The sequence below is a fragment of the Oryzias latipes genome, chromosome 19 (genome assembly GCF_002234675.1).
Source record: "Oryzias latipes chromosome 19, ASM223467v1".
In the NCBI taxonomy this organism is placed as follows: Eukaryota; Metazoa; Chordata; class Actinopteri; order Beloniformes; family Adrianichthyidae; genus Oryzias; species Oryzias latipes.
This window is the reverse complement of record NC_019877.2, coordinates 9,994,298-10,012,290: the sequence shown is the minus strand read 5'-3', so window position 1 is coordinate 10,012,290 and position 17,993 is coordinate 9,994,298. Positions and strand designations below refer to the sequence as shown.

The following is a 17,993-nucleotide window of genomic DNA, read 5'->3' as shown; positions in this document are numbered from 1 at the left end:
TGAAAATTATGTATAAACCATGTAGGTATGTATAACAACATACCTGAAAATGTCAATAAAAAAGGAAGTTTTTCCACTGCATTAACCAACATGTTGGCTTGAGTAAAGCACTTTTGAGAACAGGAAACATTTTTTAGTGGTTAGCGTTTTATTATATGCACTTTCAGACCCTGCAGGCAAAAAAATAAACCTTATGTGATTTCAAAAGACGGCCACCCCTTTTTCCATCAATTGTTCTCAGCAAACATGAAGCAGAATCTTTAGTAAACAGTCGAACAGCTGGTATAATATTAGCAGCATTAAAGCCAGATGATTGAACTCAAATGTGGTTAGCTCTCACTGAAGCGGCCTCTACTGTAACTTTTTGAAGAAGCACCTGAAAGGTTGTGTTTCAGGTCAGCCAAAGTGAATGCGCATTAAAAAGCTGCTCTACTGGCTCTTCTTGATTCATGCAGTGAGTCAGGCAGTGCAACTCGCACGACGGTTTGACAGTGTTTTGCAGGAGAAATCTGTTAACAGGGGAGACTGCTGAAGCAAAAGGAGGTTTGAATTCATGGCCTATAAGGAGACAGAGTGTTCATGGAGGTAAATACGCTTCTTGTTTTTTTTTAAAGTTGACTTTTCTTTCTGCAGCTTCACCACACATTTCCTAATCTTTGCTTCTGTCCCTGTCTGTTCTCAGTTCAGAGGGCCAGTGGGGGCTGAACATGTGTGTTTTTGATTAGCCCTCTGATAAAACTGTCTGTTTCCTGTGTACTGTGGGACAGAGAGAGCGCAGTGATTTCAGCGAAAGCAGAGGCTCCTCCTGTCAGCGTTTCAGGGAATGTGTGAACAGGGCAGGACAAGCATGAAGCACACAGCGTTTACTCTGGAAATGCAACGAAATCAGTGAAAATCTGAAGCGGAAGTAGAAGCCACACAGATTTTACCTCCCCTGAAACCTATCTGCTGACAGATTCTTTCCACTCAAGGATGGACAAGGATGAGGGGAAGCCAAAGACGTATTTGTCCACCTTTCACTTTGTTCTCAAGCCCCGGGGTCAGCGCTGTGGGGGCAATCAGAGAGAAAATGGCCGGGTTACTGCCAACAAGTCATTGACAGGAAGCAGCAAAGTGGGAGTTTCATCTGCAGCAGGTAAATTCCAGATTCTCAAACTTCTGTATTCTGCAAGAAAACAGAATAATATTTATGCATATTTAACTTAATTTCTCCTATTTAACCAAATAGTTGCAAAAATAATGTCATTAAGAATATGTAGCAACAAATTAAAAGCTGGAGAATCACAGAAATGCTAAATAAATGCTTAAATAAATGAATGAAATGCAAGATAGAAGAGCAGTTTTGGACTATTACCTTTGAACCTTAAGATGAACATGGATTTAAAAAGACACAATTCTGCAAAAGAAATCAATAATGTCAGAAAAACTAGCATTATAGCATTACATTATGGTTTAAATTCTTATTTAGTTGCATCAGCCCCAGCGGGGGCCGTCACCCACCCTGCTGGCCATTCCACTAAATAAACAGTAGAGCACAAACACACAGATAATGTGGCAATCCGGCTCTTTTTTTATTATTTTAAACAGTTTACATTTGAATTGCTACATGACACGAGGAAGTGATTATCTGTCATTCTGTGGTAATATTCCCCAGTCTAATGATGGTGTCAAACTAAAAGCCTGTTTTCTCCCTAAAGACGCCAAACAGGTGGCGGATCAGAGAGTTGAGGTGCCATGCTTCACGGAAAGAGTCCGAAACTGTGCAGTCAGTGATGGAGGAAGTGTTACATTTCAGGCTATAATCGCAGGTAAACCTCTGGAGGTTTCCTGGCTACACAATGGTAAGAGGATTTCCTACCGTACTTTTGAAAATTGTATTTTCAGAAGGGGAGAAGGAAGAAGGAAATTGGCTGTAAAACAAATAACAAACTTATCAGACAGAAAAAGGTCTGACTTTTAAAAAGTTTATTTGGGTGTTTATATTCTTTCCTGAACACTTTTTGTTTTGAAGATTTTGTCAAAAAACAAGTGAGTTTTGGGATCATTTTCAGTGTCATTTGTGTATTTGTAAAAGGAATGCAACTGTTTACTTGAACATTTAGCAACAGTTAACTCTTTCATGTGTAGTAGTTACTGCACAACTACCTTTTCTAAACTTTTCTTTAACTAAATAACTTCTAGCTTCATATTGTTTTTTTTTTTGGATGCAAATAGTGTCTGTACTATCCAGACCTCTAGAGATGCACGACTACATTTTGATTTAAGATTAAAACCATTGTTTCCGCCATAAGAAAAATGCAGTTAGTCAGGAAATGATACATTAGAAACTTGTTTAACGCCAGAAAAAGGAATCTTCTGGCATAATGGGGAAATAAAACACTTAAGAAGGTTTTAATTGTTTTTAAAGAACAAGAACAGTATCTTAATGTCTTTTGTCAGGCACAGAAGTGTGAGAAAAACATGAAAATGAGTTTAGCTTTTAAGTTAAGTGTCATTTCAAAAAAGAATTCTGCTCTAACAAGAGTCCAACTCATACATTTGGGAAAATGCAACCAAAAAACGGACAATATTTTGGCAGAAAATTCAGTTATTTGTGTGTGAAGTTGATTTATATTTTGACATTTAGGTGAGGTGGTGAATTCAGCAGAGTCTTCCTTCAAAAATGGCGTCGCCAGTCTGACTTTAACATGCTGTACGCATCAAAACGCTGGCGTGTACACCTGCGTGGCGGAGAATTCTGCAGGAAGGAGGACAAGCAGTGCCGTGTTGCGAATCACAGGTGAAGACTGACATCCCTTCCAGCAAAACCTGCAGTTTTCTGAATGCTGAACTCGAAACTTTTTGCTTACAATAAAGCAGCGACAAAGGAAGTCTCCAGAACAAACAACCATGACCTGCAGAAGGAGGTTACACTCAAGCATGTGTCATGTGAAAACACTCAATTGTCTTTACCTTCCAAAGAGGAAAAGCAGCAAAAAGAAGAAGACAAAGGTAGATTAATGACTTTTCTTAAGCTTTCTTTGACCCCAAAGCTTCTAAAATCTGCACTTGGGCATAGAATTAATAAAAATATTGAGTTTTTATTTCAAAAAAGTGTTTTTTGTTCTCATTTTAGTGTCAACTGCACCAGTGGGTTCCTTCAGAGTAAAACGCAAACTTAGAGAAATGCAGTGTTCATGTGGTGTTGTGGAAAAATGACTGTCCCACTTTGAAAACACGCATAAACGTCAGAAAAACAACAAATCTTCCAAAAGCACATGATTGTAGAATAACTTTCTGCACCTAGACAAAGGTCAATTTGTTTGTATGGTAAGACGCCAGAATTATGGGGAAAATAAAATATTATTGAGGATTGTCAATATCATTTAATCCAGTTTGGAGGGCCAGATTAAATAGTTTAAGAGGCCTCCCCTGCTCTAGCAGCTACCCGTCTAGTTAGAAATAGTCATTTCATGGCTGTATATTAACTCCTGCATTTGCTCTTGCAACCACACTTGACTGCTCCCCTGTGATTGGCCAGTTGCTGATTGCATCCCCCTATCAAGGTGTGTACCTGCACGATCTCCTTTCTCTACACTTATAGGAGGAGCAAACTCTCAAATAAAAGTTTCCACTAAAAAAGGTGAGTGTTGAAGATTGTGTCAAAGTGAAATCCAAGAGCACTAAGTGCCTATTTTGGGGCTTTAAAGAAACTTTCTCCTCCTCAGAGCCTGCTGTGGAGTTTGTTGACACACCTGACAAGGTGGAGGTTTGTGTGGGGGAGAAAGCTCAGCTCAGCTGTAAGTTTAGGAGCAGCTCCCTGCCTGTGGTCTGCTGCTGGATTTTCAACAGAGTTAAGGTAAAACCGCTTTTTGTGCTTCCAGTCTCCCAAAATTCTGTTGTTTTTTTTTTATATTGTTTGTCCTCTGCTCCTCCAGGAGGTGACGGGAGGACCTCGGACATCAGTCAGGAGCACAGAGAAGCAAAGCTGTGTGGAGATCACTCAAAGTGTTCAAGAGGACGCAGGATTGTACACCCTCATAGTTCGAAACCGAGCCGGTTCTGCTCAGCACACAGTATCCTTAAGTATCATAGGTAACTTCAGCTCACTTAAACAACATTTTGTATTATTAAGTCACCAACAAGCTTGTAAGAATGTACTTTTTCTATAATATTTAAGTGAAGTTTTGCCTCTGTCTTTCTCAGACCGACCGTCTCCCCCGGCCTCCCAACCTTTTGTTTCTCGGAAGACCCCTCACTCCCTGGTTCTGTCCTGGAGCGGTCCCAGCTACGATGGGGGCACTGCTGTGTTGGGCTACATTGTAGAGATCAGTCGAGGGGATTCTGACAAAGCCTGGACAGAAATAAGCCGGTGTAAGAACACGTCCCACCACATCCGCTCAGGCCTGGAGCCTCAGGGCCGGTACCGCTTCAGGGTCAGAGCTTACAATTCAGCAGGGGTCAGTGAGCCGGGCAAAGAGTCTGAGTATGTGAAGATGGCAAACTCAAGTGAGTCTTTGATTTTAATTAGCGCTTTTTGAAAGAAACCAGTACTTTGAACATTTTCTTTTATTTTTTATATTTGTGGTTGAAGCTGAAAAGAAAGAAGAGCCAGCATCGTACGCCACCGTGACTATTGACACCCAACACGATTTTAAAGACCATTATGATGTACACGAGAAACTAGGGGTGTAAGTATACTCCCACCGCCACCAGCATGTCTTTGGACAACTTTTGGTCCAGACCAGCTGTAAATGTTCTCCTATCCTCCAGTGGGAAGTTTGGCGACGTGTTCCGGGTGACCCACAAAGAGACGGGCCAGGTGTGTGCTGGCAAATTCTACAGAGCTCGGACATTCAAGGACAAGGTGGCAGCACGCAAAGAGATCAGGATAATGAACAAGCTGCATCACCCAAAGCTTGTCCAGTGTCTGGCGGCATACGAGGCCCGCTCTGGGATTGTCATGGTCATGGAGTAGTGAGTTTTCCTGATTTTTATCCTCTTACTCTTTACAGGAAAATAATTTTGACCAGGATTTACCCATTTTAGGACAGAAGATGGCAAAGCTTAATCCTTTTTTTTTGTCCAGTATTGAAGGCGGGGAGCTCTTTGAGAGAATCGTGGATGACAACTTTGAGCACACTGAGCTGACCAGCGCTCGCTACATGCGGCAGATACTGGAGGGCATGCAGTACATGCACAAGCAGAAGATTATCCATCTGGACCTCAAACCAGAGAACATCGTCTGCGTGGACACGAACGGCACACAAATCAAGATCATCGACTTTGGCTTGGCTGCCGAACTGGGTGAGGTGCACAGCATGGATCAGCTGAAATATCAAAGAGAAGGTCTAAACTTCTCTAAAATAACTCTTTTGAACTATTTTAGACCATTTTTAGCCAGAAACCTGTGTTTCTATGACATAGTTTCTACAGAGCGGCAGTAGTTAACAGAAAATCCCCTTTAAGCTGTTGGCTTGACTGTTAGTGCGGAGCAACCCCGCCCCCTTTTTCCTTCCCCGTTGCTGACAGCTCGGAGGAGGGAGCTTTTGGTCGGCCCAACATATTTTCTACATCAAACATGCGTTCTTTTTTAAAACAGTATTTTTTAGTCTGCTCCTAATTCAAAATATTTGACTAAAGAAATACCTAAAAATGCTATTTTAAGCTTAATTTTCTTTATATATGTCCTCCATCATGAGAAGAATGCCACAAAAACATGTTAAAAACAGGATTTTCATTAACATGATTGCAGTTATTATTCCAGCTGTTTTGTGGAGGAGAAACCATCACGGTTGTGGTCTTAAGCAGTTATTTACATTGATCAACTTTGCCTAAATCTTTTTGTTTAGGGAGTGTCGAGGTCAAAAATGACCTTCCGTGCCTGAGCCCATTAAAAGCAAATGACATGTTTGTCTCTCTCATGCTGAAAAACTAACAGTGGGTGGTCTATTTAGAGATTACAGGTTAATACAAACAAGGCGCACATGTTCAGAGACACGGTTTGTAAATGCTGCTTTTGTTGCTGCTCCTCCTCAGATGAGGGCAAACCTCTGATGGTGCTGCATGGCACTCCTGAGTTTGTGGCCCCCGAGGTGATCAGCTATGAGCCGGTGGGGGTGGAGACCGACATGTGGAGCATCGGAGTCATCTGTTACATTTTGTAAGTGAAAGGCTTATGTTTGATATAAGACTGTTTTGAATGTGGGGAAACTTGACTGCATCACTGTCGGCTGCAGTAATGTCAATTGTCTCCCTGTGAGATTAATAAAGGTTAATCAAATCTAAAAAGAGTACACGGGAAATCTTCATGTTTACAAGTCAAAAGAACAGTTTTTGGTTCTTGTTACTTAAAGAGGAAGCTGTTTCTCATTTGAATTTTTTTTGAGTTAATGGAGAAACAGCACCCCCTGCTGGTGCTGATTTGCCATGACCCAAAACTTCTTCAATATGAGGTTCAAATTAAAAGAAAACAAAAAGTGTTCAGACTTATGAAGCCATTTGCATGAGAGGATAAAAATTTCAACAAAGAAGCTTTTAAGTCCAGTTGCCATGACGAGACAAATGAGAAAAATGAGTAAAAATAAGACCTTGAACTACACTAGGTCATATCCAAGTCTTATAGTGACTAGATCAGGGGCGGGCACAAAGGGCCACATTCCTGCTAGTTTTCCCAACGTGAGCTACCCTACTCTGCAGTGTTGTAAACACACCTGATCCAGGTAATCAACCACTCCTGGACAAGATCCTCAACCCCGAAGGACTCGAGACTTGACTTAAGCATAAAACTACTAGAGAAGGTCTTTTCACGTATTTTCTTCCTGTTTTTTCACTTGTGGTGCAGAAACAAAAAGATTTATTTTGTCCCCACTGGCTGTGAAATATCACAATTATGTGACAACAGAGAAACAACTTGTGTCATGATTTAAGAGTTCTTCCTCCTGTATTCTTTTAACCAGGCTGAGTGGAGAGTCCCCCTTTCAGGGGAACAGCGATGCCGAGACTTTGGCTCTGGTGACGGCTGCTCACTACGAGTTTGACCCGGAGAGTTTTGAAGACATTTCCGACGAGGCAAAAGACTTCATCAGCTCTCTGCTGAAGAAGGATAGAAGGTCGCTGTGCTTTTCTAATTTCTATGTTCACATTTTTAACTTGAACGTTTTACATTGACGGCAAACCCATCCGTACAGCGTTTAAGCAAGTTGTTCCTTTTCTGTGCAGGGCCAGGCTGTCATGTACCGAGGCCCTGTCCCACATCTGGATGGCTTCTTTCACGCCTCTGAACCGCAGAGCCACCAAGTCCCTAAATAAGGAAAAAATTAAGCGCTTCCTAGCTAAACAGAAGTGGAAGGTAGCTCAGCTGACTGATCAAAAATGTTGTCTTTAATTAGGAATAAAAAAATATTATTTTAATGAAAATAATGTGTGGTGCTACATTTTTTTTTCTTTTTTAAGAAAACTGGTCAAGCAGTTTTGGCCCTGAAGCGGATGGCTCACTTCTCCAACAGGCCAGACTCTGATGGCAGCACCTCAGACGGTAACATAACACACACTCCATCATCTTCTTTGTCCCAGATCCGAATTCTCACTAAAACAAAACCTTTGAAGTTTTCTCTTCTGTAAACCAGTGAAAAAGCACTTTTCTTGTATTTTTTCCCTCTTTTTCATGGTTCACTAAAGAGCCGATATGGAGCCAGGAAGCAGAGGAGGCCATCCAGGCGCTGGACAAGCAGCTGCAGATTGAGCCTCGCTTTCAGCAGACCCTGAGGGACACCACTGCTGCCAGTGGAGCCACGGCTGAGTTAACATGCTATGCTGAGGGTACAGAGGCACTCGCAAAAGCAGCAGACTCCTCCTGCTGCACCACATTCTTGTATTTGGTTTATTTCAAGCAATCAAAACCAAAAAAATACTAAAGCAGAAGAAAATGAATATATATCTATCCATAGATGTATCTCATTTTGTATAATTAGTCATGACTTGATTGGAAAAAAAGAAAAGCAATAAAGGATACACTTCCATATAAACATGCACATGTAAATTATGCCTTGATAATTGCACTTAATCACAAATAAACATTTATTTTTACATTTAGTACAGGACATATTGAATCAATAAAGTTTTGAAGTTTATCCAAAAAATTTGCTTGGAAAGATTTCTTAAAATAATTCTTCCATTTTTTTGTCTAAATTGATTTTTTTTTTTAAAATTTTTTATTCCTATAATTACAACTAAATTTCACTGTGGGAGTGTTGCATGTTCCCACTTTGCATACAATCTGTGTAATTAGCTTTAATTTCCTCCCTTTAAGAATAGAAAACCCTTTTTTCAACTTGAAATATTTTTTAAACATCTACAAGCATATTTGATCAAAGAATAGAAATCAACATAGAATAAAACTTCATTGATCTTGCAAAGGGGATATGACCTTGTTACCGTAATAACACCAGATTGATAATTAATAACACTAAAAATGTTTAAAAAAATCAATAATTTTTCCGATAGGACAGCAGTTTTCCAGTGTGCTTAGACAATATCAAGCAGGTCCTGCTGCAATACATTTTTTTTGGTATTCTTGAAGAAGTTCGTTTTTTTTAATTATTATTTTCAATATTTAACTGAAATTCTGCTTTTAAACCAGGTTACCCAAAGCCAGAGGTGAGGTGGTTTCATAATGAGGAGGCGGTGTGTGACTCGTCCAGAGCGAGCGCACAGCAGCATGAAGACGGACTCTGTCGTCTGCTTCTGGCCGACCTCCAACTCTCCGATTCTGGGGTTTATAAGTGCAAAGCGGTGAACAAGCTGGGAGAAGCAACGTGCTCTGCCAAACTGACTGTAGACCCATGAAAGAATGGGACTGGATGGACTGTTTTATCGGGTCAGCATATGAGCACACCTTCCACTTGGGACACAAATGTTTTAAAAGGAACACAACTGTGCACACTTTTTTTTTTGTATTTGTAACTGGCAAATGTTTCACAAATGTAAATTAAAGGTTGACTTTCACAAAGCATTACCTTGGTGAGGATAACTTTTGATCAAAAATGTGCCTAAGCAAATCTGCCTTAAAAATGATGGCTGAAAACGAGAAAACAAGCCGTTGGTAAAGAAATATTTATTGTTCTGACAATAAAGCAGTGAATGAGATGAAACTGGCTTGAAGGAAAATGTGTAAACATGGAATTTAACTTTCAGTGTTGACATTTAAATGTCACAATAGTTTTTTCTAGATTATTGCACTTAAATGATTTCAATAGACTTTTTACTAACATTTTAAAGATTGATCGTTATTCACCAGTACCCAAAATCTATTCTTTGAACTAAGCTGCTGTACTTACGTCATTTTTCTTTGTAATGAACTTTAAATTCTTTTTTTTTTAAGCCTAACACCTTCTTTTTAGTATCCACAGTCCGTGTTTTGCCTTCTATAGACTTTCTGCTCCAGAAGAATTGTGCAATATAAATAATTAAAATTCAAAGGTGGATGATTTCTGAATAACCAGAAAACAAACTGATCTTTTGAAATGACTGTTTTGGAATTAGGAAAGACTTAAAAACACTTAGACTCATTCATATTTTATACATTTCAATTATGACTTCCAAATTGAAGATTGAAAATATTTGGTTAGTCAGTTTTAAACTAGGCTAAAATCCCATTTTAAAAACAGGCACCTGGCACAGGCACTGACTGTTGAAGTGAGACAGCTGGATGGCTGTGCAGCATTGGAATACTGGCTACCCTGACCCATCAAAGGCAGCACAACTTTATGTGGCTCCGTCCTTTTTGCACACGTCCCTGGGCCTGGAAACAAGTCAGACCTGATGTGAGCCTCCAGCATCACCTTCCAGTCCTCCCAGCTTCAGCTGGATTCTCTGCTGAAGAAGGTTCCAGGCTTTCAGGACCTTTACGGAGAGAATTGAACAGCTGTCACGTTTCGCACAACAGTTGCTTTGTAGAATATATAAATGTGAGGCTCCCACGACGATAGGACGACGTGTCTGACCTGTTTGCGAGTGATCTCCTGCTCCCACAGAGAACTAAGAACAACATTGGCGTGCTCGACTTGCTTGCTGTTGGACCATTGACTCTGCAGCCTGTGCTGGGCGTCCTCCACAGTCACCCCATCCCGCTCGGTTATCCTCAACACTGCCTGAGTGGAGAGATCAAACAATGGAAGAGTCAAGTTAGGTTTTCATATTTAGTGACATGGCGACCCCTGGTGGTAGTCTCCACACAAAGCAATCAATTTTGAAAAGTGAAACCAATATTCAGATGATGCACACTCTATATTGAAGGTATATTTAGTGACTACAATTGATTAATATTTGGTTAAAAGTCTTAATACACTGAAAAAAATAAAAATCAAACTATTTGACTTTTTTGATAATCATATTTTAATTTTCTAATGTGACCTGTGTGTACTGTATGCATTACTGCAAATATGCTTATTTATGATGAGTAATTACAATGTCAAGATGGATTTCATTTGTTTGTTTTGCTTTATTTTCTTATCAATGTATTACTTAATATTGGATTTAACTGTTTTGTATTTTATTGTATTATTTCATTATTTTTAATGCTTAGAAAAATAAAATAAAACAAAATAAAATAGAATTGAGTATAATCAAATCCAAATCTCTGTCTTGTCAAAGATCTGTGTATTTGTCTGGTTTTAGCTCTGTGGGTTCATGAGCATCACCTCCTCCTCTGGGATGATGGTGAGCCAGACCTCATGCATCCAATCTGTCCAGCCAGCCTCAAGGAGAACAGCTGCGTCCACCACACAAACACGTTTACCTGAGAGAAAAAGAAAGCAATCTATTAAATTTTAGGGATAACATGAAACTTCAACTAGAAACAAATCTCCGCATTGTGTCAATTAAATTGGTTTTATTGTTTTTTATAACTTTATTTATTGAACTTTTTTTTATTAAACAGACAGAGTGTATAATGAAATGTCAAAAAAGGCAACGTGTAAAAATAAACACGAACATCTTTAGTGAGCGCACGTTTTTCTTTATATGATATTTTTGGTATTTTCATTTCAATGCAGATGTACAGATAGTAAAGAATATTATTCTAAAGTTAAACTAGTTATTAAAAGTCCATCCAATGTTTGAACAAACCTTTGATAAATAGAAAAGAGAGATGGAATAAGCATTTTATTTTAGTTGAAATTATTTAGCCTTGTTAGCCTTTCTTCTTTTATTCCAGACAACAAAAGATAAAGGAATACCTTCTTCTCGGGCTTGGTGGATTCGGCTTTGTGCTAGCTCAGCGATTTCAGGCCACACAATATCTGTCAATGCTTTTAACTGCTCCTGTTATAAACAAACAAAAACAACTGGTTTAATTTCAGTTTTTTTGCCATTATCTACAATAATGTAACTGCAAATGTATAGGAAAAGTCACTCTACCTTGTTTCCAAAGACTTTCCTCCCCAGAGCTCGCCTGTTGATACTCTGATCCTCGTTCAAAATTTCTTAAAAAGGAAAAAAAACCATAATATTTTAGTGTTTTTATGGAGACCTAAGCAGAAATGAGTTGACCAATCAGGCTTCGTATTACTAAGTGTGTACATTTTAGGGCCTAGCCAAATATTTCTGGACTGTGACATCATGTTTATTAATAAATATTTGCGCGTCTTTCCTTGTTCTCTCGATTATGTTTTGGATTTGTGTTTAGAACTAAATCAGTCTCTTCCACATAACTCATACCAAACCAAAATCTGGCCTAAAACCGAACTGTTTCCCACCTGACCCAAAGACTTCCAGTACTTTGTGATAGGCCGCGGTTCCCTTCTGGTACACTTCGTGACCTAGTTTGTCGCAGTCGATGCGAACTGCACCCAGAGCTTCCAGCTGCTTGGCAATGGAGGTCTTTCCGCTGCCGCTGCCTCCCGTCAGTCCAATCACATATGGCAGGGTGGGGAGATGGGAGGCGTCCTAGTGCAGAGAGCAAAAGAGAAGAGATTCAGGATATGCAGCAAACACAGCAGTGCTGAAACGTGAGAGAAAGAAAAGAAAGAGATCTGTGTATTGTCCTAGAACAAGACAAGCCTGTTAACAGTGAGAATATAGATCCTTTTTTAAATGGAGTTTGTGTGGAATGACATCTCATTTTCAAATATCCTCAGTGACTTTCATTCCGACTAAAGAAGACACACATCTTTAAAAATCCACTGGTGTGATTCAAATTAAATACCTTTGTTAATAACGGGTCAAATCTTGACATTATCAGACTCATCTATGGTTTAAATTTGATGCAAGCATGTCTTCTGAAATTATGTTTCCATGTTTTATTAGACCAAAAAAAGATGTGCTAAAAATACAGAAACCAACACAAATTGTTTTATTCACTTGCAAAGAACACTTTTGAGCAGAAGCTCTGGGTTTTACCTTTGGAGGAGCGAGGAGAGTACCCAACAGACGGAAGCGGAGGCTGGAGGAGCTGATCTTCTCCTCCTCTATGTCAGTGTGGTGGACATCTTTGAGTAACTGGATCTCATGAAGGACAAGTGGCTGAAGACCCTGGATTAAGACAAAAATCAAAAATCTAATTGTAGATCCTAGACAAGGTGGGTGTTTGATTTTAACATTTGACAATGTCTTGGATAGCAATTATTATTCACAATGTACTATTCTTAATGTAGATTCAAGTTTCTAAAGCTACAACTTACTCGAGACATTTTCTAACTTACGTTCTCAATTCGTTTCTGGTTAACCGCTTCGCCTCCCTTTTTAGTCTCTTCACTGACCACAATGCACTTTAGCAAGGGGTCTACTATAGACACACCGAAGGGATCGTCCAGAGGCACAATCTCCACCTGGAGTGAGGGTTTGGTGTCTTGTAGAAACTCTTTCAGTTTCTGGACCCGCAAAGAGTAAGGTTCAACCAGCTCCTTTAACACTTTTTCTAAAAGCAGGGCATAAACAAATTGCATCAGGGCAAGCACTTCATTGGTCTTGGATTGGATTTCTTCCAAAAAAGCTACTCACTTTTCAGCATCGCCTGGTTGCACACACCGATGACAAACCGTTTACTTGCCAACACGCATGAAACATTAAGTAGTGACTTGTGGGCCCCATGAAGGCGGTCAAACGTTCCCCCTACCACTACGTCGCTGTAGGTCTCCAAACACTCTAATTTTTCTCCCTGGTTTCTCAGCCTGTCTTCATTCTCCTGCAGCTGCGGGTGAAGAAGCACCGACGAAAGGCCGGGCCGACAGACGTAGCAGCAGCCGGCGTACTTTTCCAGACACTGTGTGACCTGATTGGTCTGGTGTGGGTCCTGCACCGCAAAGTCCGTGAGCACAACCTCTGGGGAGTGAGACAGCGGTTGCGGGGTGGGGAAGGGCGAGCTCGGAGTCTGGCTACCGCTGCAAGCGGTCGGATGAGCGCGGATATTGGTCAGCAAAAAACGAACGTCCAGGTGGCCGCAGACGTCGGCCGCATTGCTGTACAAGCGAGTAATGAACGTGGACAGATCCACCACAGGCGGGAGGTAAACTGGCCGAGGCGGGCTCCCACTTCCCAGGTTCAACCCAGGGTGGAGGTGGATGTACAGGGTGCGGTCCACGAGCTGGGCAGCAGAGCTGAGTACTGGAGCGATGCGTAGAGGGAGGACGTGCAGCGGAGACGTCAGCACGAGGATGCCTGTGCTGAACATAGTCGTTACTCTCTGGTGGTGCAGGGACTCAAAGTGAAGTCACTTTAAGAGGTAGACACACTGAAAAAGATGTAAAGAGAGGAGAGGACATGACAGTTAAGGCTTTATTTGGAAAAATCTATAGGAAAAAAAATCTCCTTCAATATTCTAAAGTAAAAGTTAAAGTCCCACTCTGATCATCTTTTAAGCTCTGTTAAAAGTGTTCCCAGGGGTGTGTGTGTGTGTGTGTGTGTGTGTGTGTGTACAGTCAGGACCATAAATATTTGGACAGAGACACATTCTTTCTAATTTAGTTTCTGTACATTACCACAGTGAATTTTAAATAAAACAACTCAGATGCCATTGAAGTGCAGACTTTCAGCTTTTATTCCATGGGCTGAACAAAAAGATTGCATAAAAATGTGAAAAACTAAAGCATTTTTTAAACACAATCCCTTCATTTCATGGGGTCGTAAGTAATTGGACAATTGACTTTCATGCTATTGCATGGGCAGGTGTGGGCAATTCCCTTGTTATGTCATTATGAGTGAAGCAGATAAAAGGCCTGGAGTTGATTAGAGTTGTCGTGATGATGGCTTCTAAGAATGGACAGCCCGGTTTAAATCACACCACAGATTTTCAATAATATTCAGGTCTGGGGACTGAGATGGCCATTCCAGAACATTGTACTTGTTCGTCTGCATGAATGCCTTTGTAGTAGGGATGGGAATTGAAGCCCCATGAAGCTTCTCTTGGGGTTCATGTAATTGTGCCGGAAAAATGAACCACCCATTCAGTGCTTTGAAACCACACAGAACAGCGGCATCTGGTGGCGGACTGCACGTATATCATATGCTTCAACTAAGCTCCTTGTAACACTTCAATGTGGAAATGATGAAAAAACGTAAAACAAAACAATGTTGTTAATTATTATTAAAAAGAACAACGTAAAACAACACGTGACGTTTTCTGTGAGAAGTGCATCCTCTGGATGTTACTCCCATTGACCATTCCACTGAGCTATCGCTACTGATGTCAATTTGCCTTGCCATTATAAATTTATTGAAGTATTTTTTTTTTTTATACACAACGTTCATAGTGCATCGTTTTATTAGGAGAAATCGAGTAGAAACGATCTTGAGCCACAGTATTTTTTTTACTAGGAGTCATGGTAAAGTGCAATGAACTGACGCTGATTCTGATACAGGGGAAACAATAGAACTGGTCGGGATACGTTCGGGATTCATTTAGTATTTCTAGAGAATAGCGCGCCCAACTGTTCGAAACGCAAGAGACAACTGAACCGTGGTTCGACCAAACGATGCATTTGGTGCGTCATACGTCATCAACCACGTGATCTGCGCTAGTTGAAACACGCCTCGAAACATTGTGCAGAAAAACACTCTGTTTCATGAAAGTGAAACGCGCACCGAAGCGCCGTGTCAAACGGGCCATCCCTACTTTGTAGAATTAGAGCAGTGTTTAGGGTTATTGTCTTGTTGGAGTATCCAACTTCAACTTTGTCACTGATTCTTGAACATTGTAAGAATCTGCTGATACTGGCTGGAATCCATGTGACCTTCAGCTTTGACAAGATTTCCAGTCTTGGAATGCTGTGTTCTTTGTTCGCCAAGCATACCGCCCCTTGTTATGTCCAGATAACTCCCTTTTAGTTTCATCAGTCCACAGCACTTTATTCCAAAATGAAGCTGGCTTATCCAAATGTGCTTCAGCATACTTCAAGCGACTCCGTTTGTGGCATTTGCGCAGAAAAGGCTTCTTTCGCATTACTCTTCCATACAGCATCTCCTCGTGCAAAGTGCGCTGAATGGTTGAACGATGCACAGTGACACCATCTGCAGCCAGATAACGTTGTAGGTCTTTGGAGCTGGTCTGTGGGATGAGTTTGATTGTTCTCACCATCCTTTGCCTCTGCCTATCAAGATTTTTCTGGGCCGGGCCTTTGCTTGAACTATACCTGTGGTCTTCCATTTTCTCACTATTTTCCTCACAGTGGAAATTGACAGCTGAAATCTCTTAGCAAGCTTTTTGTATCCTTCATCTAAACGATGATGTTGAACAATCTTTGTTTTAAGGTCATCTGACAGCTGTTTTGAGGTTCCCATGTTGACGTTCTTCAGAGAAGATGCAAAGAGGAGAAAACCATGCTCCTAGCCACCTTAAATACCTCTTCTCATGATTGGTTTCACATGTGTATGTAGGTCAAGGGTCAATGATCTTGTAAAACACATTTTGTGTTCCAATAATTATTGCTAAAGGTAGTCAAATCAATAAAACAACAGGGGTGCCTATTTTTGTTTAAGTAATTATTGCACAGTTTCTGCAAATCCAATAAACTTCATTTCACTTGTCAAATATCACTGTGTTCATCTGCAATATGAAATATTTTACTGAAATTGATTATCTGAACAACCAATAATTTATGAAGAAAAATCCTGAAAATTATCAGGGATGCCCAAACTTTCTCATACCACTGTGTGTGTGTGTATATATATATATATATATATATATATATATAAATTGTGATTTTTTTTTTAACAGAAGCTGCACACAAGGACGCATCATACTAACGACCTTGACATTACCTTTGGTGTCACATATAGAGCAAAAATTTTTAGACAGAAAAAAAGCTCTGCCCTTAAAAATATTAATACTATTCAAGGAAAGATTAAACGTAAAGCTAAATAACTGTTTGCTTTAATTTAAGAATCTGGAATAAACACGATGCAGGGTTAGATTGTTGCTACACATCTGTCTTGCAGGACAGCTTGTTTGCAGAGCACACACACACAGATAAACTGCTGCAGCTCATCATGCGGTGTGTTTACTGCCTCAGTCTACCTTAACTGAGAGAGAAAAAACCTTAAAAGAGTTTAATCCTTTTCCACATTTGCTTTAAAAAATGTTGTATCCCAGAAACCTCTGAGAATCTCCACCTGTCATGATTGGCTACCTGACCAAAACACAAACAAAACTTATAAGAAAAACACATGACATTTAGGGGTATTTTGAGGGAGTAAACCTGTTACTTCTAATTCAAAAATACCTTTTTGTGAAACAGAACTGAGTTATTTATTACATAACGTATAATGAAGAAGACGAGGACTGTTATGTAAAGGCAAAACAAAGTCTTTCCGATACTAAAAAATGAGCAAGTACGGACATCATAGATAGTGCACCCAAAGTAAGAATAAATTCAACTGAATGATAAAAGTAAATAAAAAAATAAAATTATAGACGCTATTTACAGCATACATAAAATGCTAAATTATTCCAATGAGGCCTGAGAACAGCAACTGAACTTTAACCACCAGGTACTTAGCATACTTGCAAGGAAACAGTAGCTTACCTCCGTCGAACGAATCTACAGAGAGGCTAAGAACAGATTCATGGTGCGGAGTTTATGCAAGGTTGTTCCTAAATTCACTAGACAGGTCGTTCATCTCAAGCTCTGCAACTTGTGTTTTGCTTTTCAAGTTTACTCGTTTCCAAAGAGCAAAGAGGAAGTCACCCTGGGTCCGTTCTTCACTGCGCCTGCGCATTGCGGGTGGGCGGAGTCTGAATGCGACCGACCAGCGAATCGGTGGGCAGGAGTAAAGAAAAAAATATATATAAATGGAAGCGATTCAGTTGCATAATGAAAAATAAAAGTCAAAACCAGAAATGCTTTTTCATTTTCAAAATTAAGCTGCATTTTTTGACTCAATAATAAAGCGATAGGAACATACATTTATTTCTTTCGTGAAATATTTTTAAGTGTCAAAGAATTTAAGTCCATTAAATCTTTTTTTTACTATTTAAGTCCATTAATTCTTTTTTTTTTAATTATTTAGGTTGGTTGGATACTTGTTTTACATTAATAAATTTGTTTCGCTGTACAAAATGACCATCAAATGAATTATAGATGGAAAAAACTTCCATATTAAACAATTTTAAAAACCTATATCAAAAAACTATTTAAAATACTGAAACTGTAATCTCAGAAGTTGTAGATAAGATAAATATATACTGATTCTGACCTTCACTAGATGACCAAAGATCATCAATCCTTTTTTTTACTTGAAAAGAATCTATCGGATGAGACCGGTTTACAAAATGAATGAACTTAGTAGTAGCTTTTTAAACTATGCATTCCAACATTTCTGTAATGATTTTGATAAATATGTGTAAATTCTTTATAGCTTTGACTATAATGCTTGAAATAAATCAATAAATTAAATCAATCAATCAATCAATATGAAAAATAAGGCCACAAAAGGAAATAAATGTGCAATGGGCATCTTGAATTTTCAGAGCAGAGGTATTATTTTCATACATGCATATGTGTGTGTATTTCTATATCTTC

The 17,993-nt window shown here is 39.6% G+C and overlaps 2 protein-coding genes across 2 annotated transcripts; one reads left to right on the top strand and one right to left on the bottom strand.

The window, feature by feature from the left end:
* The first annotated feature begins 700 nt into the window (after nucleotides 1-700).
* On the top strand, nucleotides 701-9,131 carry LOC101169741 (myosin light chain kinase, smooth muscle). The gene is made up of 17 exons (XM_004080544.4): nucleotides 701-1,135; nucleotides 1,698-1,841; nucleotides 2,627-2,779; nucleotides 2,857-2,991; nucleotides 3,521-3,622; nucleotides 3,708-3,838; nucleotides 3,918-4,074; nucleotides 4,186-4,488; nucleotides 4,574-4,670; nucleotides 4,753-4,956; nucleotides 5,069-5,286; nucleotides 6,019-6,142; nucleotides 6,939-7,091; nucleotides 7,201-7,330; nucleotides 7,435-7,516; nucleotides 7,660-7,800; nucleotides 8,621-9,131. Exons 1-17 carry the CDS (start codon nucleotides 973-975, stop codon nucleotides 8,824-8,826), a joined length of 2,643 nt encoding a protein of 880 aa, XP_004080592.1. The 5' UTR covers nucleotides 701-972; the 3' UTR covers nucleotides 8,827-9,131.
* Nucleotides 9,080-17,196, bottom strand: coasy (Coenzyme A synthase). The gene is made up of 10 exons (XM_004080390.4): nucleotides 16,998-17,196; nucleotides 12,979-13,708; nucleotides 12,681-12,895; nucleotides 12,379-12,510; nucleotides 11,736-11,925; nucleotides 11,398-11,462; nucleotides 11,217-11,301; nucleotides 10,680-10,777; nucleotides 9,984-10,130; nucleotides 9,080-9,882 (listed from the first exon to the last, which is right to left on the bottom strand). The coding sequence occupies exons 2-10, from the start codon at nucleotides 13,646-13,648 to the stop codon at nucleotides 9,793-9,795; spliced, it is 1,692 nt and encodes a 563-aa protein (XP_004080438.1). The 5' UTR covers nucleotides 13,649-13,708; nucleotides 16,998-17,196; the 3' UTR covers nucleotides 9,080-9,792.
* Nucleotides 17,197-17,993: the final 797 nt, after the last annotated feature.

Coding starts and splice junctions, on each gene's coding strand:
- LOC101169741 (XM_004080544.4), top strand. CDS start 973: ATGGACAAGGATGAGGGGAAGCCAAAGACGTATTTGTCCACCTTTCAC. Junction 5,287..6,018: donor TGGCTTGGCTGCCGAACTGG/GTGAGGTGCACA, acceptor GCTCCTCCTCAG/ATGAGGGCAAACCTCTGATG. Junction 6,143..6,938: donor GGAGTCATCTGTTACATTTT/GTAAGTGAAAGG, acceptor TCTTTTAACCAG/GCTGAGTGGAGAGTCCCCCT.
- coasy (XM_004080390.4), bottom strand. CDS start 13,648: ATGTTCAGCACAGGCATCCTCGTGCTGACGTCTCCGCTGCACGTCCTC. Junction 11,463..11,735: donor ACTGGAAGTCTTTGGGTCAG/GTGGGAAACAGT, acceptor TTCCTTTTTAAG/AAATTTTGAACGAGGATCAG. Junction 10,778..11,216: donor CCACCAAGCCCGAGAAGAAG/GTATTCCTTTAT, acceptor TTTTTCTCTCAG/GTAAACGTGTTTGTGTGGTG.